The sequence below is a fragment of the Podarcis liolepis genome (assembly GCF_965112155.1).
Source record: "Podarcis liolepis genome assembly, chromosome: 7".
Lineage (NCBI taxonomy): Eukaryota > Metazoa > Chordata > Lepidosauria > Squamata > Lacertidae > Podarcis > Podarcis liolepis.
The window spans coordinates 47,025,680-47,043,928 of NC_139561.1; the positions used below are offsets into that span (position 1 = coordinate 47,025,680).

Consider the following 18,249-nt stretch of genomic DNA (forward strand, 5'->3'; position numbering starts at 1 on the left):
CCCCACAGTAAACAGCAACGGATGCACCAGCGGCCAACTTCCCATCCAGCAAAGCGCCGCGCCGCGGGAGGAGGCGGGAAGAGCGAGCCTGCCTGTCAAGCAAAAGCAGCGAATTGCCGGCGGAGCTTGCCGGCTTGCGCAAGCGCGTTGGCGGACGCTGAGCATTCTTGCGCCCCTTCAGGAAGGCTTGGGGAAGTGCGGCGGAGAGGACCGTCCTCGGTTCGGCGAAGGGGCGTCATGGCGGCGACGGTGCAGCAGCAGGGCAGAGTCAGCCTGAAGGAGCAGCGCTACGACCGGCAGCTCAGGTGGGCCTGGAGGGCGAGGAGGAGGAGAACGAGGGCTAGTTGGGGGCAGCGCAGGGGGAACGGCCGGCCTCGCGTTGCCACTTGTAGGGAGGCGGGTTGGGCAGGGGGCTTGGAGAGGCTCTTGCCAGGGCAGGATCCTTCCTTGGCTGTTTCCTAGGGGCGCCCCCAGGATGGTCCAGTCGCCGCTCAGGGGACTTTCCTCGGCAGCACCGGAGCCGGGACGCCCTCCATCTCCTCCCGCCCAAAGCCTCTCTCTGTTGGCTAAGCCTAGGGCTTAAAAACAAAAGCGAAGAGCTCCCTTAACAAACTTTTACAAAGGCAGTGCGGGTCTAGTGGTTACAGCGGTTGTTCAGGACTGGGAAGACCCAGGTTCAAATCTCCCATTGGCCATGGAGCTCAGTGGGTGATTGGGCAGATATTTTCTAACTTGAGTCTGTTAGAAATCAAGCTTTCTTCTTCTTTTAGCCAACTGTTCTCTCACACTGACAGATTTGTATTGTGCTCTCCCTCTGAGGAGTTCAGGGCCACATCATCATAGTATTTCTATTAGGTGGATGAGGCTGAGAGATGGTGCATAGTCCAAGACCACCTAGTAAGTTTTATGGGATTTTGAACCTGGATCTTTATAGTCAAAGTTTTAACACCTGTAGTCCTCCCCAATACATCCCATTATCCCTGATTATTGGCCATATTGGCTGGGGCTTCTGGGAATTGAGAATCCAACAACATCAGGATAGCTATTTGTTCCCCAATCTTGGTCTAACACTATAATTACTATACGAAAGTTTCTGTCTTGTTCCATTTTCAAGACTAGCCACTTCTCATTTCATCTGTTAGTTGTTTTTTTAAGAGACTCAGTTCCATGCTTATCTAAAGAAGCAACACTTAACAGTGATGTTCTGAAGCATCCTTCATCAGTGCATCAGTTTCTTGTATGTATCCTCTCTCAAAATTTGAATTAGGAATGTTGATGATGTCTGTGTTTTTGTGTTGCAGATTATGGGGTGACCACGGACAAGAAGCTTTAGAATCTGCACACGTTTGTGTGATAAATGCAACAGCCACAGGAACTGAGATCCTCAAAAACTTAGTTCTGCCAGGTATAAATAAAAACAAATGTGCAACTTTCATTGAGTAGAAAAGTTGAAATTTGGTGTAAGCACCATGTTTATTTCTTTCTTCAAGGTGTTGGATCGTTTACTATTGTTGATGGGAATCAAGTCACCGGTGAAGATGTTGGCAATAGGTAATGTGTGCACCATAGTTCTGTAAATGAAGGAGTGTGATTAGGTGTGGGAGGTGAGGTGCTTGCAAACCCATAGGGACACTGCTGACCTCTAAACTATATGATTGGAAGGTTGGGCAATGTTTTTTCTGTACCAGGCCTATTTCAAAATTACCATTTAAAATACGTGGGAAGAATTCAGTGGGGCTCTGAGGAGCACAGTGGTGTAGAGTGTGGGGCAAGTAAAGATGTGGCTATGCAGAAACAGCTGGGAATGTGCTCTTGGTTGGTCTTTGGCAAGTGAGACTTGTTATAAGCACTGATAAATGAATTGGTGCTTAGAGTAAGCCCCACTGGGACTGACTGGGTCCTGTTCCTGCATTTTTCCACTGTCTCAATGTTCTGTTGTTGATAGGGCCGTAATCACTTGAATTACAGAAATCCAAAATATTAATTCCAGCAAGAACATTCCTATTGGAGAGAGGAAATGTGGTTGGGCTGTTTTCTTGGGGTACATTCCATAGAGAGATATCTTTTATTTCCAGAAATGTTTCATCAAGTTAAAACTCTAAAATGTGTGGTTGCTTTTTCTGCTTTTTTTAGTTTTTTCCTGCAAAGAAGCAGCATTGGCCAGGTAAGAAAATATTAAATGTGCTGTACAGCGGTACCTCGGGTTACATACGCTTCAGGTTACATACGCTTCAGGTTACAGACTCCGCTAACCCAGAAATAGTACCTCGGGTTAAGAACTTTGCTTCAGGATGAGAACAGAAATCATGCTCTGGCGGCAGCGGGAGGCCCCATTAGCTAAAGTGGTGCTTTAGCTTTTCATCACCACTTTTCATCAGCAGTACATAACCTGACCACTCCATGTGTTGGTAACCTTGAGGCTGGGTTACTGTAATGTGTTCAATGGGGGCTGCCCTTGGATCTAGTTCTTCGTATGTTGATTTAAATGTAAATTCCACTGAAGTAGTAGTAGTAGTAGTAGTAGTAGTAGTAGTAGTATCAATACGCACCTTTTTCCCTAGCAGGGACAGAATGCAGCTTACAGATAAAAATAAGAAAAGCTAAAAATATGCAATGGGGAAACAGTCATTAAAAGCAATTAAATGTTGATAGAGAATCAAAACTATATATATACAAATAACTGCAATAAAAACAGCACAGCCATTTCATTCAAAGCAGTCAGTTCCTAAAAAACTTTTGGAACAAGAAAGTCTTCACGTACTGACAGAAGGACGACAAGGAGAGAGCCAACAAGGAGAGGGAACATCCCTCTCTGCATCCCCACCAAAAACGCTTGTGAGAGAAGTTTGTAAGCATGCATGGGATTGTAGTCATAACAGTCTAATATTTCCAATTGTTATTTTTAAACAGAATCGAGCTCAGTGTGCCACAGAACTATTACAAGAATTGAATAATGATGTCTCCGGAAATTTCGTGGAAGAGGTTTGTAGCAAACATCCTTGTGTATAATGGAGTGTTGGCAATTGGAGAAGTATAAAATAGAAGGTTGCATGTGCATGCCACCTATAACCATGGCATGCAACTGGAGAATTACAAGTGAAGGGAAATGGTATCCAAGCCAGCTGAGTTGTGTAGCATCCTGCCTCCTCCACAGCACCCTTTGTCATCACTGTGGAAAGGTCTGATGTGAAAAGGCATCATCAGCCGCACTTTAAATAGCAAACCCTGTCCATGTTGTGTGAATTGATATTATAGCAGAACATAGATTTACTCCAAAATTAGGGTGAGCTTGGCAGTTGTTAATGCAGCTTTAAAGAGTGTACATGTGACAGTGAATCTTGGCCAAATTGTGCCATACAGTCATCACTGTTCTGTGCAGCGTGAATGAGGTAACTGCTATGTTTATGTGGTTGATGCCTTGATTGATGCTTGAATGTGAGGCACAGAAAATTCCAGGGGTTGATTTGTTCATATCTATAGGATTTAGAAAAATTCTAAATTTAGGTGGGGTTAAGTTAACCATAGTCGTACATATATGTGCATATTAAAAGTAAGTTTGCAATTCATGCACTTAGCTCAATAAGTGAAACTAATGTTTAATATTTCTATGTGTAATTGCTTTATGATCTAATATGTATGTGTCTAATGCATTTTCTTAAGAATCCAGATAAACTTCTGGACAATGATCCTTCATTTTTCTGCCGGTTTAATATAGTGATTGCAACTCAACTCCCAGAGAGGTAAGCAAAAATCAAATTAAGATTATCATGTAAAATGCAAATATTCTTCAGGCTTTTCCAGTGAATATGTAAATTACGTGAGAAAGCTAGTGTGTCATCCTTGTTTTTAATGCTTACATCCAAGTGATTTTCATTATGTTTGAGCACAATTCCATTTAGTTAAGTTGTGTTTTCCTCTAGCTATTGCCATTCCACTGAAACAAAAAAAATACACACTTGGCTGGGAAATTCACTAGATAAGGGCCAAACTAGATGTTCTAGAAACCTGAGTTCCTTAGGTATTGTAAAGGGGTAGGTGTGGAAATTGTGTCCTTGCAACCTTTCTCCCTAGATGTTTTGTCCATACCCGACTCAGAAAATGCGTGTCTGGGAACGAAGTGGGGGTTGCAAAGGGAACGTGCATAAATTATTTCTGCCCTTAGCTTTGTAGTAAAGAAACAACAGTCTGATTTCCCAGTGCTGCATTTGTTTCTAAATGTTTTGTTTGGCCCTAGGGAGATCTGCTGTGGTAATCAACTTGTTAACCTACCATTCCTTATAAAGGAATTCTCTACTTGATTTGTGGCCTGCATCTTGATAATGAAAGGAGTTCAGTCATCTCTATACTCTGATAAAGATTCAGAAAAAGTTGATAAAGATTCAGAAAAAGTTGCTACATTGCTCGCTATTTTGTCATAATATACTGAAAACAATAAATTTGAATTATTTAAGATACACTATATCTTGAGGTGCTGGTTAAAATAACTTTTGTGATTGCTTAACTTTATGTTCAACAGAAATACAGGCTGTGGACTGCTATTAAAGAAAAAAAGATTTCTTTTTTGCAATATAGCAGTCTCTCTCTCTCTCTCTCTCTCTCTTTGTTCTCTTGATCTGACTCCATATCTTAATATTTTTCAGTACATTACTCAGGCTTGCCGAAGTCCTTTGGAATTATAACATTCCGCTATTAGTTTGTAGGACTTACGGATTAATAGGATATATGAGAATCATTATTAAAGAACACCCAGGTAAGAGATTCATTTAATACTTATGAGCTTCTCCTATGTTGGGGTAGTCAACATGGTGCCTTACAATTATTGTTGGTTTCCAGCTTGTATTGGCCAAGCCAATGTGGGCAGTGGGCAGGGATGATGGGAGTTGTAGTCCAACAACATCAGAAAGATACCATGTTGGCCACTTCTGCCTTATAGCTTATACATGCCCATCTTTTAAAATATTATTATTGAATCATAACATGACATATTTTTTGAGACACTGCAGTGTGTTTCATAGTGAGTGAACATACTAAAAAATAATCTAGAAATGTAGTTCATCTTGTTGGTAGCAAAATTAGATGTAAAATCCAGTCCCAAGCTGTAGATCTGACTACCTCTACTTTTTATTGTATGCCATTTCTCCAGCAAATAGTAGGTTTTTCCAGAGAGGAAGGGGCATTACTCAATGGTAGCATCCGCATTGTATGTAGAAGGTTCTAGGTTCAATCTCTGGCATTTACAGGTAGGTCTGGAAGAAAACCCTGTCTGAAATCCTAGAAAACATTGCCTATCAGTGTAGATAACACTGAGCTAGATGGACCATGTTGATAAAGAGCATGTAAAGTTGAATATGTTATCATCAACTTTTCTTTCAAATCAAAATCTCCTTCAATGTTTTGATAGTTGTGGAATCTCACCCAGACAATGCATTGGATGATTTGAGACTGGACAATCCTTTTCCAGAACTGAAGGAGCACATTCAGTCTTATGATTTGGATCATATGGAGAAAAAGGTTAGTATAAGCTCTAGCAATATGGGTGCAGGCTTTAGAGACAATCCGCACAATCATTTTAAGAGAAGTGGCTTACAGGCTGTAACTAATGCCTACGAAAGACTCTTTTTAAATATAGTGCTTTGAGTTTGAGACTTTCAGTGAATTCACCTATTCTAGGTTCTGAATCATAGAATCATAGAGTTGGAAGAGACCACAAGGGCCATCGAGTCCAACCCCCTGCCAAGCAGGAAACGCCATCAGAGCACTCCTGACATATGGATGTCAAGCCTCTGCTTAAAGACCTCCAAAGTAGGAGACTCCACCACACTCCTTGGCAGCAAATTCCACTGTCGAACAGCTCTTACTGTCAGGAAGTTCTTCCTAATGTTTAGGTGGAATCTTCTTTCTTGTAGTTTGGATCCATTGCTCCGTGTCCGCTTCTCTGGAGCAGCAGAAAACAACCTTTCTCCCTCCTCTATGTGACATCCTTTTATATATTTGAACATGGCTATCATATCACCCCTTAACCTCCTCTTCTCCAGGCTAAACATGCCCAGCTCCCTTAGCCGTTCCTCATAAGGCATCGTTTCCAGGCCTTTGACCATTTTGGTTGCCCTCCTCTGGACACGTTCCAGTTTGTCAGTGTCCTTCTTGAATTGTGGTGCCCAGAACTGGACACAGTACTCCAGGTGTGGTCTGACCAGAGCAGAATACAGTGGCACTATTACTTCCCTTGATCTTCTGGTTTTATTTTGAAGAATTTAATGCTGCAGTAGAATTCCATGAGATAAGCAGTGTGAGGCCTGTTTGAAGAAAAAAATGCTAAGCATACTTTTTGAACCAGATCCTTCATTACAGGTTTGCTTCTCCATACACTTCCAACATAAGCTTATTGTAAAACCACAGCAACTAGCCCGAGAAGCATTGAATAGCTCAAAATAACTAAATCATATTATTTAAGGCTTTATGGCCACACCTGAATGCTGTTGGGATTTTAAACCAGAAGAAAATTCTGTGTCTTCACTAATGGGCAACTTGCAAAGTCACATGCAAACTCATAAAGCTGAGGAAGTTGTGTGGGTTCTACAGATCTGTTGCACAAATTGGAAGAATGATGCTGCAAGTATGTTAATGACACCTGTTTATTGAAAGCAGTTCAGTTAATTTATCTGTTTTTGTTGGATGCTGAATTTTTGTGGTGCATTGAACCTGTACTTAGTTCAACAGCTTCCATGCTTCAGGGCTGCTGTATTCATCTTAAAACAAGTATAATTTTGCATTTGCAGGAACACAGCCACATTCCATGGATTGTGATCATATCCAAGTATCTAGAAAAATGGCATAATGAAGTATGTAGACACCATGGTAATATTCTAACATATTGGCTCTTTCTTTTCAGCACTATGGAAATTACGCTTCTCAAAGAAGCTTAAGTGCTATTATTATATGTTTTAGGACAGAGGCTGCAGTCTGGTGTGTAGCTGGCTGCTTAAATCCTACTGACCAACTCAATTTAAACAGTTAGATTGTGTGTAGATATGCAGCTAAAAAGCAAACCAGTCGAGTGCTCTCCAGATATATTTATTTGGAACAAAAATATTTTTAAAAATCTGATTGCATATAGGCAAAGTACCTGCATGGGAATCCCCCCAGGATTCAGTAATACCCTATTCCCTTGTCTTCTCTTTTATCCCTCACCCACCAATTTCAGCATGTAAGTTCATGGGCAGGCAGTTGTTTCAGGCAATTGAAGGTCTGTATGCGCTTCCCATATCCCTATTCAGACCCCATTTTCTGCCTTATTTGTGTTCCAGGTTGGCCTGTATTCTGGGGAGTGGGGAGGGGATAGGGCTCAACTGAACCTTGTATGATTCCGTACCTGGGTGCTGCACCAGTACACAACTGTATCAGGCACTAGCCTTGATTTATCGTCTTTGATTAAGCATGAGATCCTGCTGCTGTTTTGGTTAAATATTGATGATTGCTTTTAATGTAAATGTTAAAACAAGTAAAGATTTCTCTTTATAGAAATTAAAAAGAGAATAAATGCCTGGATAGCTTACCCCTGGTCAGACATGGTTAGAAATATGGGAAATAGTGCCCCAAAGAACAATTTCTGCTATTTGCTGGAACACAGATGCATACTCAATACTCCATTGCTGGTTGGCCGCTCTATGTTTTTACATAGTTCACATATATAACTTTTCTATTTAGAACAGTGGACAGATGCCTAAGAACTACAAAGAAAAGGAAGCCTTCCGAGAGATGATTAGGCAAGGTAATGTCAAGCAAGAGCTTATTAGCAATATACCAAAGGTGCAGGATTTCAAAATACTGTACATTTTTATATATTAATATGGGCCGGGGGGGCTAACCTATGGCCTCCAGATGTTCTTAGACTTCTTGGCTGAAATGACTGGCAGAATCCGAGATTTGGGAGAAGAAACAACGAAAGAGGACTGGAAAAAATTTAAGGACTATTTACAAAAATATCATAAGTTGCATGAATGTTAAAAACTGCACGATTTGGAAATTTTAGCTTCAGCAATTAGATTTGGTGAAATAGGAAAATAAGTTATAAGTAAGAAAAAGTTGAAATTTAAAGTAATACCATGGTTGATTTAAGGTATAAGTAATTGACAAAAAGTATTTTAAATTTAAAAATATAATATTTGGAAGGTACAAAATAAGACATGAAACAAGGTAATAATTTGCTGATATTTTTATTGTAAAGAACGCATGGTGGGGGAGATGTGAGGAAGTCTGGTTGGCTATGGAAAAATGTTTTTGAAAATTGGATCTTTTCTTTTTTCTTTCTTTGCTTCTTTTATTTCTTTCCTATGGCTTTTATATTTCTGACTGTGTAATTGAAAATGTAATAAAAATATTAATAAAAAAAAAACAGATGTTCTTAGACTTCAAGTCTCATCAGCCCCAGCCAACATAGCCACTCTGGCAGGAAGGTAAACGGCGTCAGGGATCATGAAAATTGTAGCATCAAGCGGGTCGGGGTGCTCATGAGTTAACCCAGGACTTAGCACTATATGAATGAGCCTTCACAAGTCTGAGTGAAGCATCCAGCTCTCACACACTCTGTCCCCTTTCATCCTTGGTAGTGGCACCCGTCCTGTGGAACGCCCTCCCATCAGATGTCAAGGAAATAAGCAGCTATCCTATTTTTAAAAGATTTCTGAAGGCAGCCCTGTTTTTAATATTTTAATATTTAATTTAAAAGTTTTTAATATTTAATGCTGTATTGTTTTTAACACTCGATTGGGAGCCGCCCAGAGTGGCTGGGGAAACTCAGCCAGGTGGGCAGGGTATAAATGATAAATTATTATTATTATTATTATATTACCCTGCTGCAGAGTTTAGTTTCACTTTCAAAGAATCTTCGCTTAGCATTGCGTGCAAGCCAGGGGCCCATATTTCAAGCTAGCAATGCTTAGTTTCTAAAGGAAACCAACTTCAAAATAAAGCTTATAAAGCTGTCCTGTTTAAATAACCATTTTTGGTGTGTTTTAAATCAGGATCCCTAGATTGTACACAGCACTATAAAACTAAGCAGAAATCTTCCTCCCAGCCGTATGGGGGTGTGGGAGGTATGTGAGCAGGGGCTTCACTTCGGAGGTTCATCTATGTAGAACTAAACAATGGTTTAGCGTTGCAGCTTTATCTTGAGCTGTGTTGTGCTTTAAGAATACATGTAAAATATGCATAAATGGTATTACTATTTTTTATCATCACCATCATTAATGTATTAATCTTATAAACCACTACCTCAAGGCAATTTACTTAAAAATGCCCGAAGTATCAACTGTTAAGAGAACCTGACAAAGTCACTTGAATTTTAAGGAGCTAAAGAATAATGAAGATCATCTGTGTTTAAAGTCCTGCTTTTTCTCTTGTTATTAGGAATCTTGAAAAATGAAAATGGAGGCCTAGAAGATGAAGAAAACTTTGAAGAAGCTATTAAAAACGTGAACACAGCTGTAACTGCTACTAAGGTAAAATAAGATTCCTCCACAGTATGCTAGCCGCATAATTACTGAATCCTTTGTGGGAAAATTTTCTTAAATTTGTTCTCCCCCCACCCTCCTTTAGATACCAGGTTGTATTGAAGACATTTTCAGTGACGATCGTTGTATCACTCTTTCAAAGCAGGTAATAAACACAAACAGCTTGCTACTGTATTCTGCTTATCTAAATAGAAAAAGTTAGTGTGATATTTTTGTTTACCCTTAAGAGTCCACACTTTTGGATCTTGGTTCGAGCTGTAAAGGAATTTGTGGCAAAGGAGGGTCAAGGAAATTTACCTGTCCGGGGCACAATTCCAGATATGATAGCAGATTCTAGTAAATTTATCAAGCTGCAAAATATGTAAGTACTGTCTGTTTTTTGCCTTATATTATATTAAATATTGAATGATAACACACACACACCCAAATCATAGAATTGTAGACTTGGAAGGGATCCCAAGGGTCATCTAGTTCAACCCACTGCAATGAAGGAATATCAACTAAAGCATCCATGGCAGATGGCCATCCAACCTCTGCTTAAAAACCTCCAGGGAAGGAGAGTCTGCCACCTTCTTAGTGCCTGTGATCCAATTGGACTAGCAATATCAGCATGGGTGACATGACAGTCACCCATATATAGCAGCTGTATAGCAGCACATGTAGATTTGAATGGTTTTTGTTGTTCCATGATCTCTAGCATTTCTTCCTTCAGAGCTCAATAAAAGGGAACCAAATGTGTACAGTGGTGCCTCGCAAGACGAAATTAATTCGTTCCGCAAGTCTCTTCGTCTTGCGGTTTTTTCGTCTTGCGATGCACGGTTTCCCATAGGAATGCATTGAAAATCAATTAATGCGTTCCTAGGGAAACCGCCTTCAGACCAGGTCCGGGGACAGTCTGTCCCCGGACCTCTTCTGAAGGCTGGGGGGGGGGGGGACAAGGGCTTTTCTTCCCACCCCCAGCATTTTAAAAAACCCTGGGACAGCGGAGGACTTCTCCGCTGTCTGGGGCGATCTTAAAATGCTGGCGGGCGGCATTTTAAAATCGCCCCGGACAGCGGAGGACTTCTCCGCTGTCCGGGGTGATTTAAAAGCCCCTGGGAAGGCAGGCAGGAGGACAAAGACTTTCGCCCCCTGCCCGCCTTCAGAAGGTGTTCCCGCCCCCCGCTTCGGAACAGCGTTCCGAAGTGGGGCGGCTGGGGCAGATGTCCCCGCCCCCCTCCCCGCTTCGGAACAGCGTTTTAAAATGCTGGGGGTCGGGAGCGAAGCGCTGCCGACCCCCAGCATTTTAAAACCTTCCCGGGACCCCCCGCTGCTTTCCCCGAGCGCTTTTAAATGCGGGCGGCTGGGAGGGAATCCCTTGGCCCCCCGCTGGACTTCAAAAGAGCTTCGGGAAGTCCAGCGGGGGGCCAAGGGATTCCCTCCCAGCCGCCCGCGTTTAAAAGCACTCCGGGGAAAGCTGCGAAGTGCGCTGCTTTCCCCGAGCGCTTTTAAATGTGGGCGGCTGGGAGGGAATCCCTTGGCCCCCCGCTGGACTTCAAAAGAGCTTCGGGAAGTCCGGCGGGGGGCCAAGGGATTCCCTCCCAGCCACCCGCATTTAAAAGCACTCCGGGGAAAGCTGCGAAGTGCGCTGCTTTCCCCGAGCGCTTCTAAATGCGTGCGGCGGTGAGGGAATCCCTTGGCCCCCCGCTGGACTTCAAAAGAGCTTCGGGAAGTCCAGCGGGGGGCCAAGGGATTCCATCCCAGCCGCCCGCATTTAAAAGCACTCGGGGAAAGCTGCGAAGTGCGCTGCTTTCCCCGAGCGCTTCTAAATGCGGGCGGCGGTGAGGGAATCCCTTGGCCCCCCGCTGGACTTCAAAAGAGCTTCGGGAAGTCCGGCGGGGGGCCAAGGGATTCCCTCCCAGCCGCCCACATTTAAAAGCACTCTGGGCAAAGCAGCGAAGTGCGCTGCTTTCCCCGAGCGCTTCTAAATGCGCTGCGCTTCCCCGCTGTCCCAGAGATTTCCCTATGGGCTTTCGTCTTGCGAAGCAAGCCCATAGGGAAATTCGTTTTGCGAAGCGCCTCCAAAACGGAAAACCCTTTCGTCTAGCGGGTTTTCCGTCTTGCGAGGCGTTCGTCTTGCGGGGTACCACTGTATTTTCCCCCATAGCATTTTTTTCAGCCACAAACGAATTGCCAATGCACCATTACCTGTAGTTCACTTACAGGGCAGTTCTCAGAAGTAAGTTCTGGGACTGCAATCTTTAGAATGCTGCTCATTCCACTAACTACTTAGCCATAAAGGTATTTGTTCCCTTAACTGTGTTCATCTTCCTGATAAGTGAATTCAAGCAGATGACAATATTAATAGTTTTCAGTTGCCGTTTCTCACATGCCTGTTTTGTACAGAGAGTCCTGTTTTGGTACAAAAACATATAAAGTAATAATGACCTTCTGAGTATCAATTTTGATACAAATAGATCTTAGGAAGCTGGCACAGTCCCTGTCTTTCCATTTGTCTTTGACAACCTGTAACATGAGAATGAATATTGATGTAGATGAAGCCTACTGATTTCTGGAATTGGTCTTACTGAAGTTTTACGTTTTTGCCCCTTTTTAAAAAGATATCGTGACAAAGCTAAGAAAGACGCCGAAGCTGTGGCTAACTATGCTGCCAAACTGCTCCAGTCATTAGGCAAGGTGAGCTAATAAAAGTTATGTTTTGAATCTTCCTTCTCTTTAATCTCCCTTCTCTAACTTAACATAGAAAGTGGCTCCTATATCCAAAGAGCTAATGATCTGTACTCACAGATTTGTACTTGAGCGACAGAACTGTTGAAAATTGTGAGTAGATTTTTTAAAAAATGATAAATTAACATATTGTGTTGGGATGGTAACGGTAAAGGGACCCCTGACCATTGGGTCCAGTCGTGGCCGACTTGGGTTGCTGTGCTCATCTCACTTTATTGGCCGAGGGAGCTGGTGTACAGCTTCTGGGTCATGTGGCCAGCATGACTAAGCCGCTTCTGATGAACCAGAGCAGTGTACAGAAACGCCGTTTACCTTCCCGCCAGAGTGGTACCTATTTATCTACTTGCACTTTGACGTGGTTTTGAACTGCTAGGTTGGCAGGAGCAGGGACCAAGCAATGGGAGCTCACCCCGTCGCAGGAATTCGAACCACCAACCTTCTGCTCGGCAACTCCTAGGCTCTGTGGTTAACCCACAGTGTCACCCGTGTCCCGTGTTGGTATGGAGCCTTTAACTAAAAGACACCACTGTTCATGTGACTTTCCTTGTTTCATTGTGACTGGGATGAATGTTACAGCCGTTAAAATTCATGGAAGATTCTAATTCATAGGAATTGTGTGATGGAGGCATCCAGTAAAGTGTAGGCTAACATACTCACTGTCCTATGGCAGGGTCACATGGTACCAAAGCATCAGCTAGTTCCTGAGTCTTCGCCTCCACTACAGTTCCTTTCCTTCCTTCCTTTGGGACAGAATATGTTTAAACTGCTCCTCACTCTTTCATTTGTTTTTTTATTCTTACCTTACCAGTTCTTTGATTCTGCCTATTTTTTCTTTCCCCCTTCAAAGTTAAAAAATAAATAAACCCAAACTCTTCCCCCACCCTATGCTTTCCCGCCTTTTTTCTCTTGCTGGCATCCAGTGGGAACAGAGATCAATGTCTTTCTTTCCCTATGGCCTTTTTTTCTTTTGTGACGTTGGAGCAGCTCATCCAACAGCAGAAATTTCACCACCAGAAAATCATTACCACATAATACCATTTTTAAAAAAGATAATGCAACAAAGCAGTTTACACCAAAGCAGCAAATTTATATTGAGCATACACTTTCTTAAACACTATCAGTCTTACTGAATCGGCAATATTCCTCAATTTTCTTGTCTTATTTGCTACTTATTCTTATGACAATGCGGAATTAGGAGAAAGTGGCTGCTTAATAAGATTATTCTACTTAAATAAATGTGACTTCAAACATCTAATGAACATTTTAAAAACAATTGTGTTAAGAGAATTGGCATGTTAATATGACACTTTATTTCATAGGCACCAGAATCTATTTCTCAGAAAGAACTGAAACTACTTTGTAAGTATTCATGGTTTTCTCTCAGCTTATACTGTGTTACATTGTCTTTGTTACTGTGTACTTAGTTTTTCACACATGGCTTCTCCATTTTGGCTTTATTTTTGTTAAATAAATCATGACACATGTCATTTATTGTTCATCTGAGGTTCCATTTACCTAATTTTAAGATCCTTGTTTGAAGCATCTCACATTAGCGTTTCTGTGGACCAGGAGGTTCAAATCCTTACAAAGCCACTAGAAAATAACTCAGTGAATTTTATATAATTGCCAGGTTTATCCTTTTTTTGTTTTTTGTTTAAATGATTATGTTTCAAGGGCTAGTTGTTTTTGTTTTTTAAAAATGCTATCCCTTCATTACACATATTTTTCTCTCTTATCTTCCTTCCCAACTCTATTTAGGCACCAATTCAGCATTTCTTCAAGTAGTGCGGTGTAGATCTCTTTCTGAAGAGTATGGATTGAATACTTCAAACAAAGATGAGATCAGTAAGAACATGACTTTATTATCTACAGTCTTCTTTTACTATATTTTCATCTGCAGACAGTGATGTGGAAATAATGACCTGAAAGGGATTATGTCATTCTGTTGTTTCCTTTGTTTCTGCTGTAACATGGAAAATGGAATTGGGATCTTAGTTACGGGGAAATGTGTGACCCCAAAGTAGCTTTGATCTTTGTGCCTTATTATAGATGGGATATGCTAATGGTTACAGCAGTGATGAAGAGAGTGAAAGTGCAACTTGCTTTTGCTATTTCTTGGTGAAAACAAATTTCAGAAATTATTTTGTTAGATCTGTAGATCATACATGAACCATTCATGCTAACTTAGTAGGGAAAATTCTAAGGGAAAAAACCTCAAATGCTTGTCACATGATCAATCCTTCCCTTTGTTTATTTTAAAACATTTTAACCCTCTTATCACAATGAGCCCAGGGTGAGATATAACACAACAGAACTAAAATACAATGTAACAGCAGCATAGTGATATAAATACATGCAGAGCAGAAAACAAAACAGCTTATAATGAATTTTAAGAGGGAGAATATTCCACAATTGGGGCTCTGCAGTGGAGGCTGTTAAATGGGTTGCTGCTACATAGCAGATATCATACCTAAGTGGAAACATTAACAGGGCTCCCCACCACCCCGATTTTAATTCACCAGCAGGAGAGAAGATACATATTTAGCTCTCAAGCTGTTTAGGGCTTTATAAATTAATACAAGCATCTTGCCTCGTAGCACATGGGTAGCCATTGTTGCTCCTTCAGGACTAGTGTTAACATCATCCTGGTATTCCAATCTACTCAGTAATAAGGTGGCTGCATTCTGAATAAGCTGCAGCTTCCAGACCAGCTCCAAGGGCAGCCCCATGCAGAGCACATTACAGTCATTTATCTATCTCTATCTGGGAAGCTTCCAGTCACTGTGGCATGGCTATCCATGCCATGACTGTAGGAATGACTGTAGCCGACAAATCAGCCAAAGCTGTAACAAGCACTCCATCTTGTTGGAGTTCAGTCTCAGCTTATTCAGCCCACCATTATATCCAAGCCCAATCAAGAACTTGTAGACTACACCTGAGTCAGATGCCAAGGAGAACAAAGCTGGGTGTCATCAGTGTATTGCTAGCACCCTGCCCTCAAATCCCTGATGGTCTCACCAGTTTCATACAGATGTTACATAGCATGGGAGACATGACTGTATGTTGGGAAATCTCACAGAGACCCAGCTGTTCTCCCTCAAGACTACCAGCCTGAAATCCACCCTGCAGGTTGGAGTGGAACCACTGTGTCTTCTGACACCCAAGCCACAGAGCTGTTCTAGCAAAATACCATGGTTAATTATATCAAAAACTGCTGAGCAATCCAAGGGATGTTACTGAGTTTCATTCCTCCTTTTCTCCTAACAGAGGTCATCCATCTAAAGAGACCCAAGACCATTTTGGTTCTGAAACTGGGCTGGAACCCAAGAATGGGTCTAGATAATCATCTTCATCCAAGAGCTGAGGTTCGGTGGCAACCACCCTCTTGAGCACTTATCCCAGAGCATAGACCTTAGCGAGTAGGCAGTACCTATCACAGCATTTGGGTCCCCAAAGGCCAGTGTTGGTCAGACACATTTATGTCTGTTGACTGTAATTCACAAACCATACAGAGATGTTTGTGTAACCAAATTCTTGTGAAAATGAATTTCAGTTCAGGTGATTTTAGGATTTTTATAAAAGCAATGCAACACTTTTCTTCAGCTTATTGGTACACAATTAACACTATTTTTCCCTTAAAGTTTCCCATATGGATAACCCTGATAGTGAGATGGTGCTGTACTTAATGTTACGAGCTGTGGATAGATTCTTTAAACACCATGGGAGATATCCAGGTAAATTTGATTTTAATATTGCCCAGTTTGCAACACTGTTAGCAAAATATGTGTTTAGTACAATGGATAAATTGAATAAATTGAAAATTTCCTTAAGTGGCCCTAGGGTATAACCTTAATAATATTCTGTGTTCATAAATATATAGATTAATTGTGTGGTTGAGGCATATACCATTATTATGCCTCTATATATTTTACAAATTAGATTGCAGAGATTTATTAAATCATTTGATTTTTTTAAAAAAATATATTCTCTTACAAAAATTATATCTATGTACAATTTTTAAAAATCATTTCCAGGTGCTTATAATTATCAAGTAGAAGACGACATTGGAAAACTGAAATCTTGCCTCAACAGTTTTCTTCAGGAATATGGATTACCTGTAACAGTGAAGGATGATTACGTTCATGAATTGTAAGTACTATATAAAATAAAAATAAAGTTTTCCTGGATTTTGTTTTGGTATTACAAATTTTACAATGTTGTTTTTCCTGTGTAGTTGTCGCTATGGAGCTGCTGAGCCACATATGATTGCAGCATTTTTGGGAGGTAAGAAATACTATAATTTTAACCAGTTCTTCTCTAGCTGTACACTTATTAGCACGTGAGAAAATATTACAGCTTTATATTCTCTTTTTTAACACTAGTTTTAAAAATGATGTAAGAATAATAGAATCATAGATTTGTAGAGATGGAAGGTGCACAATGAAGTATTCATTTTGAATTATTTTTAAACCTACCTGTCAAAATTAAAATGTCTCTGGAATATATAGTATTTGGAATACATGCTATGTAGAATTCAAGATATGAGATAGTAGTGTATTTGACTCAGCCATGATAAAAACAATCTATATCATTTCCAAAACTGAAATATTTCCAATGTGTACACATTGTTCAAGGTAAGAAACATGTTGTAGACTCTGCTTTAATGTGACTACAGATATTATTTAACAAGGTTCATGGATTTTGCTATATGCTGCTTTGAAGAGTCTATATATAAAGCAGTATAAAAATCTCCTAAAATTAATAAGTTGTGTGCTCTCTACCACTGAGTGAAGTTGGTTATGGGAATTGTTATGCTCTATTTTCAGTTCACTGGCATAAAGTGGCAGTTGTAGAAAAACAATTTTGTATTGCATCAATTGAGTTATGAAGTTCTAACTTTGTTCCTTCCTCTTCCAATTCCCCTGCTGTTTTACAGGAGCTGCTGCTCAAGAGGCTGTGAAAATAATTACAAAACAATTTGTCATTTTTAATAACACCTACATTTACAATGGCATGTCACAGACATCTGCAACATTCAAGTTATAGGCTAAGCACAGTACATTGTTTAAAACTGTGGTTGCATTTAATTTGCAGTTTGTTCTGTAAATGATTGCTGCTATATTTGCTGCCAAGTTCCCTTCTTTGTAATTTTTCCTGATTATTAAATGTTCTTTTGAACTGTAATAAATATTTTTATCTTGTATTTTAATAAGAGGCACTGGAATAGGTTCACTGTCATCACTATCAGCATCGTATTATTTTGGATGTAAGCAGCATTTTTCTTCTGTGCTATTGGGAGTGGGACCCAATACAGACCATTGCTATTAGCCTGCTCATATCGCTCCGAAAAGTGTTTCTTAACCTATGTGTTAAATAAATACCTCTTTGAAGCAAATGTACAGCAAATAATATGGAGTGTTGTTTTCAACGTAAGCTGCTTTTGTTCAGAAAGAGGATTTTTAAAAAACCAATGAATACACTAACACACAATGCACCTTTGAATATTATTAATATATTAAACTATGAACAAGATTTAAAGCATTCTGGAAGAGAATGTGTAGTAATAGCAATTTTAGAAACTGCTGTTCTTGGTCTTCCCAATATATTTGTTTGACTGCTTCTGCTCCTTTACTTGATAGTAATAGTTCAGTTGTTAGTATCTGTAATGTTGCTGGGGAAAGGATTAAATACGTTTTCATGGGATTAGTTGAAAGACTTGGACTTGAAGATGGTTCGTACAAACATATGTGATCATGTTAGCATTAGTTCCAGTGAATTAGAGGAGACTGCTTAAGAATTGGATTTATTGGTGGTGGGGAATCATACTTGGTAGGTACATTGGTGTTACTTTGTACAAGAGGAGGTGCCCTAGTTTAAGATTGTTCTAAACTGTCCCGAGGCTCCATGGGATCAAAGGCAAGTTTAAAATAATTACAAATCAATTGACATGGATTTTAGTTCTAGTGCAGGCTTCCTCAACTTCGGCCCTCCAGATGTTTTGCGACTACAA

The 18,249-nt window shown here is 40.6% G+C and overlaps 1 protein-coding gene across 1 annotated transcript; it reads left to right on the plus strand.

Annotated features, from left to right (window-relative positions):
- Window positions 1-6: 6 nt before the first annotated feature.
- NAE1 (NEDD8 activating enzyme E1 subunit 1) lies at window positions 7-17,634 on the plus strand. The gene is made up of 20 exons (XM_083515012.1): window positions 7-305; window positions 1,302-1,405; window positions 1,491-1,551; window positions 2,134-2,164; window positions 2,911-2,982; window positions 3,661-3,740; window positions 4,641-4,750; window positions 5,402-5,511; window positions 6,780-6,842; window positions 7,708-7,771; window positions 9,409-9,500; window positions 9,598-9,657; window positions 9,740-9,873; window positions 12,113-12,188; window positions 13,559-13,598; window positions 13,998-14,084; window positions 15,881-15,973; window positions 16,274-16,388; window positions 16,474-16,523; window positions 17,176-17,634. The coding sequence occupies exons 1-20, from the start codon at window positions 22-24 to the stop codon at window positions 17,283-17,285; spliced, it is 1,836 nt and encodes a 611-aa protein (XP_083371138.1). The 5' UTR covers window positions 7-21; the 3' UTR covers window positions 17,286-17,634.
- Window positions 17,635-18,249: the final 615 nt, after the last annotated feature.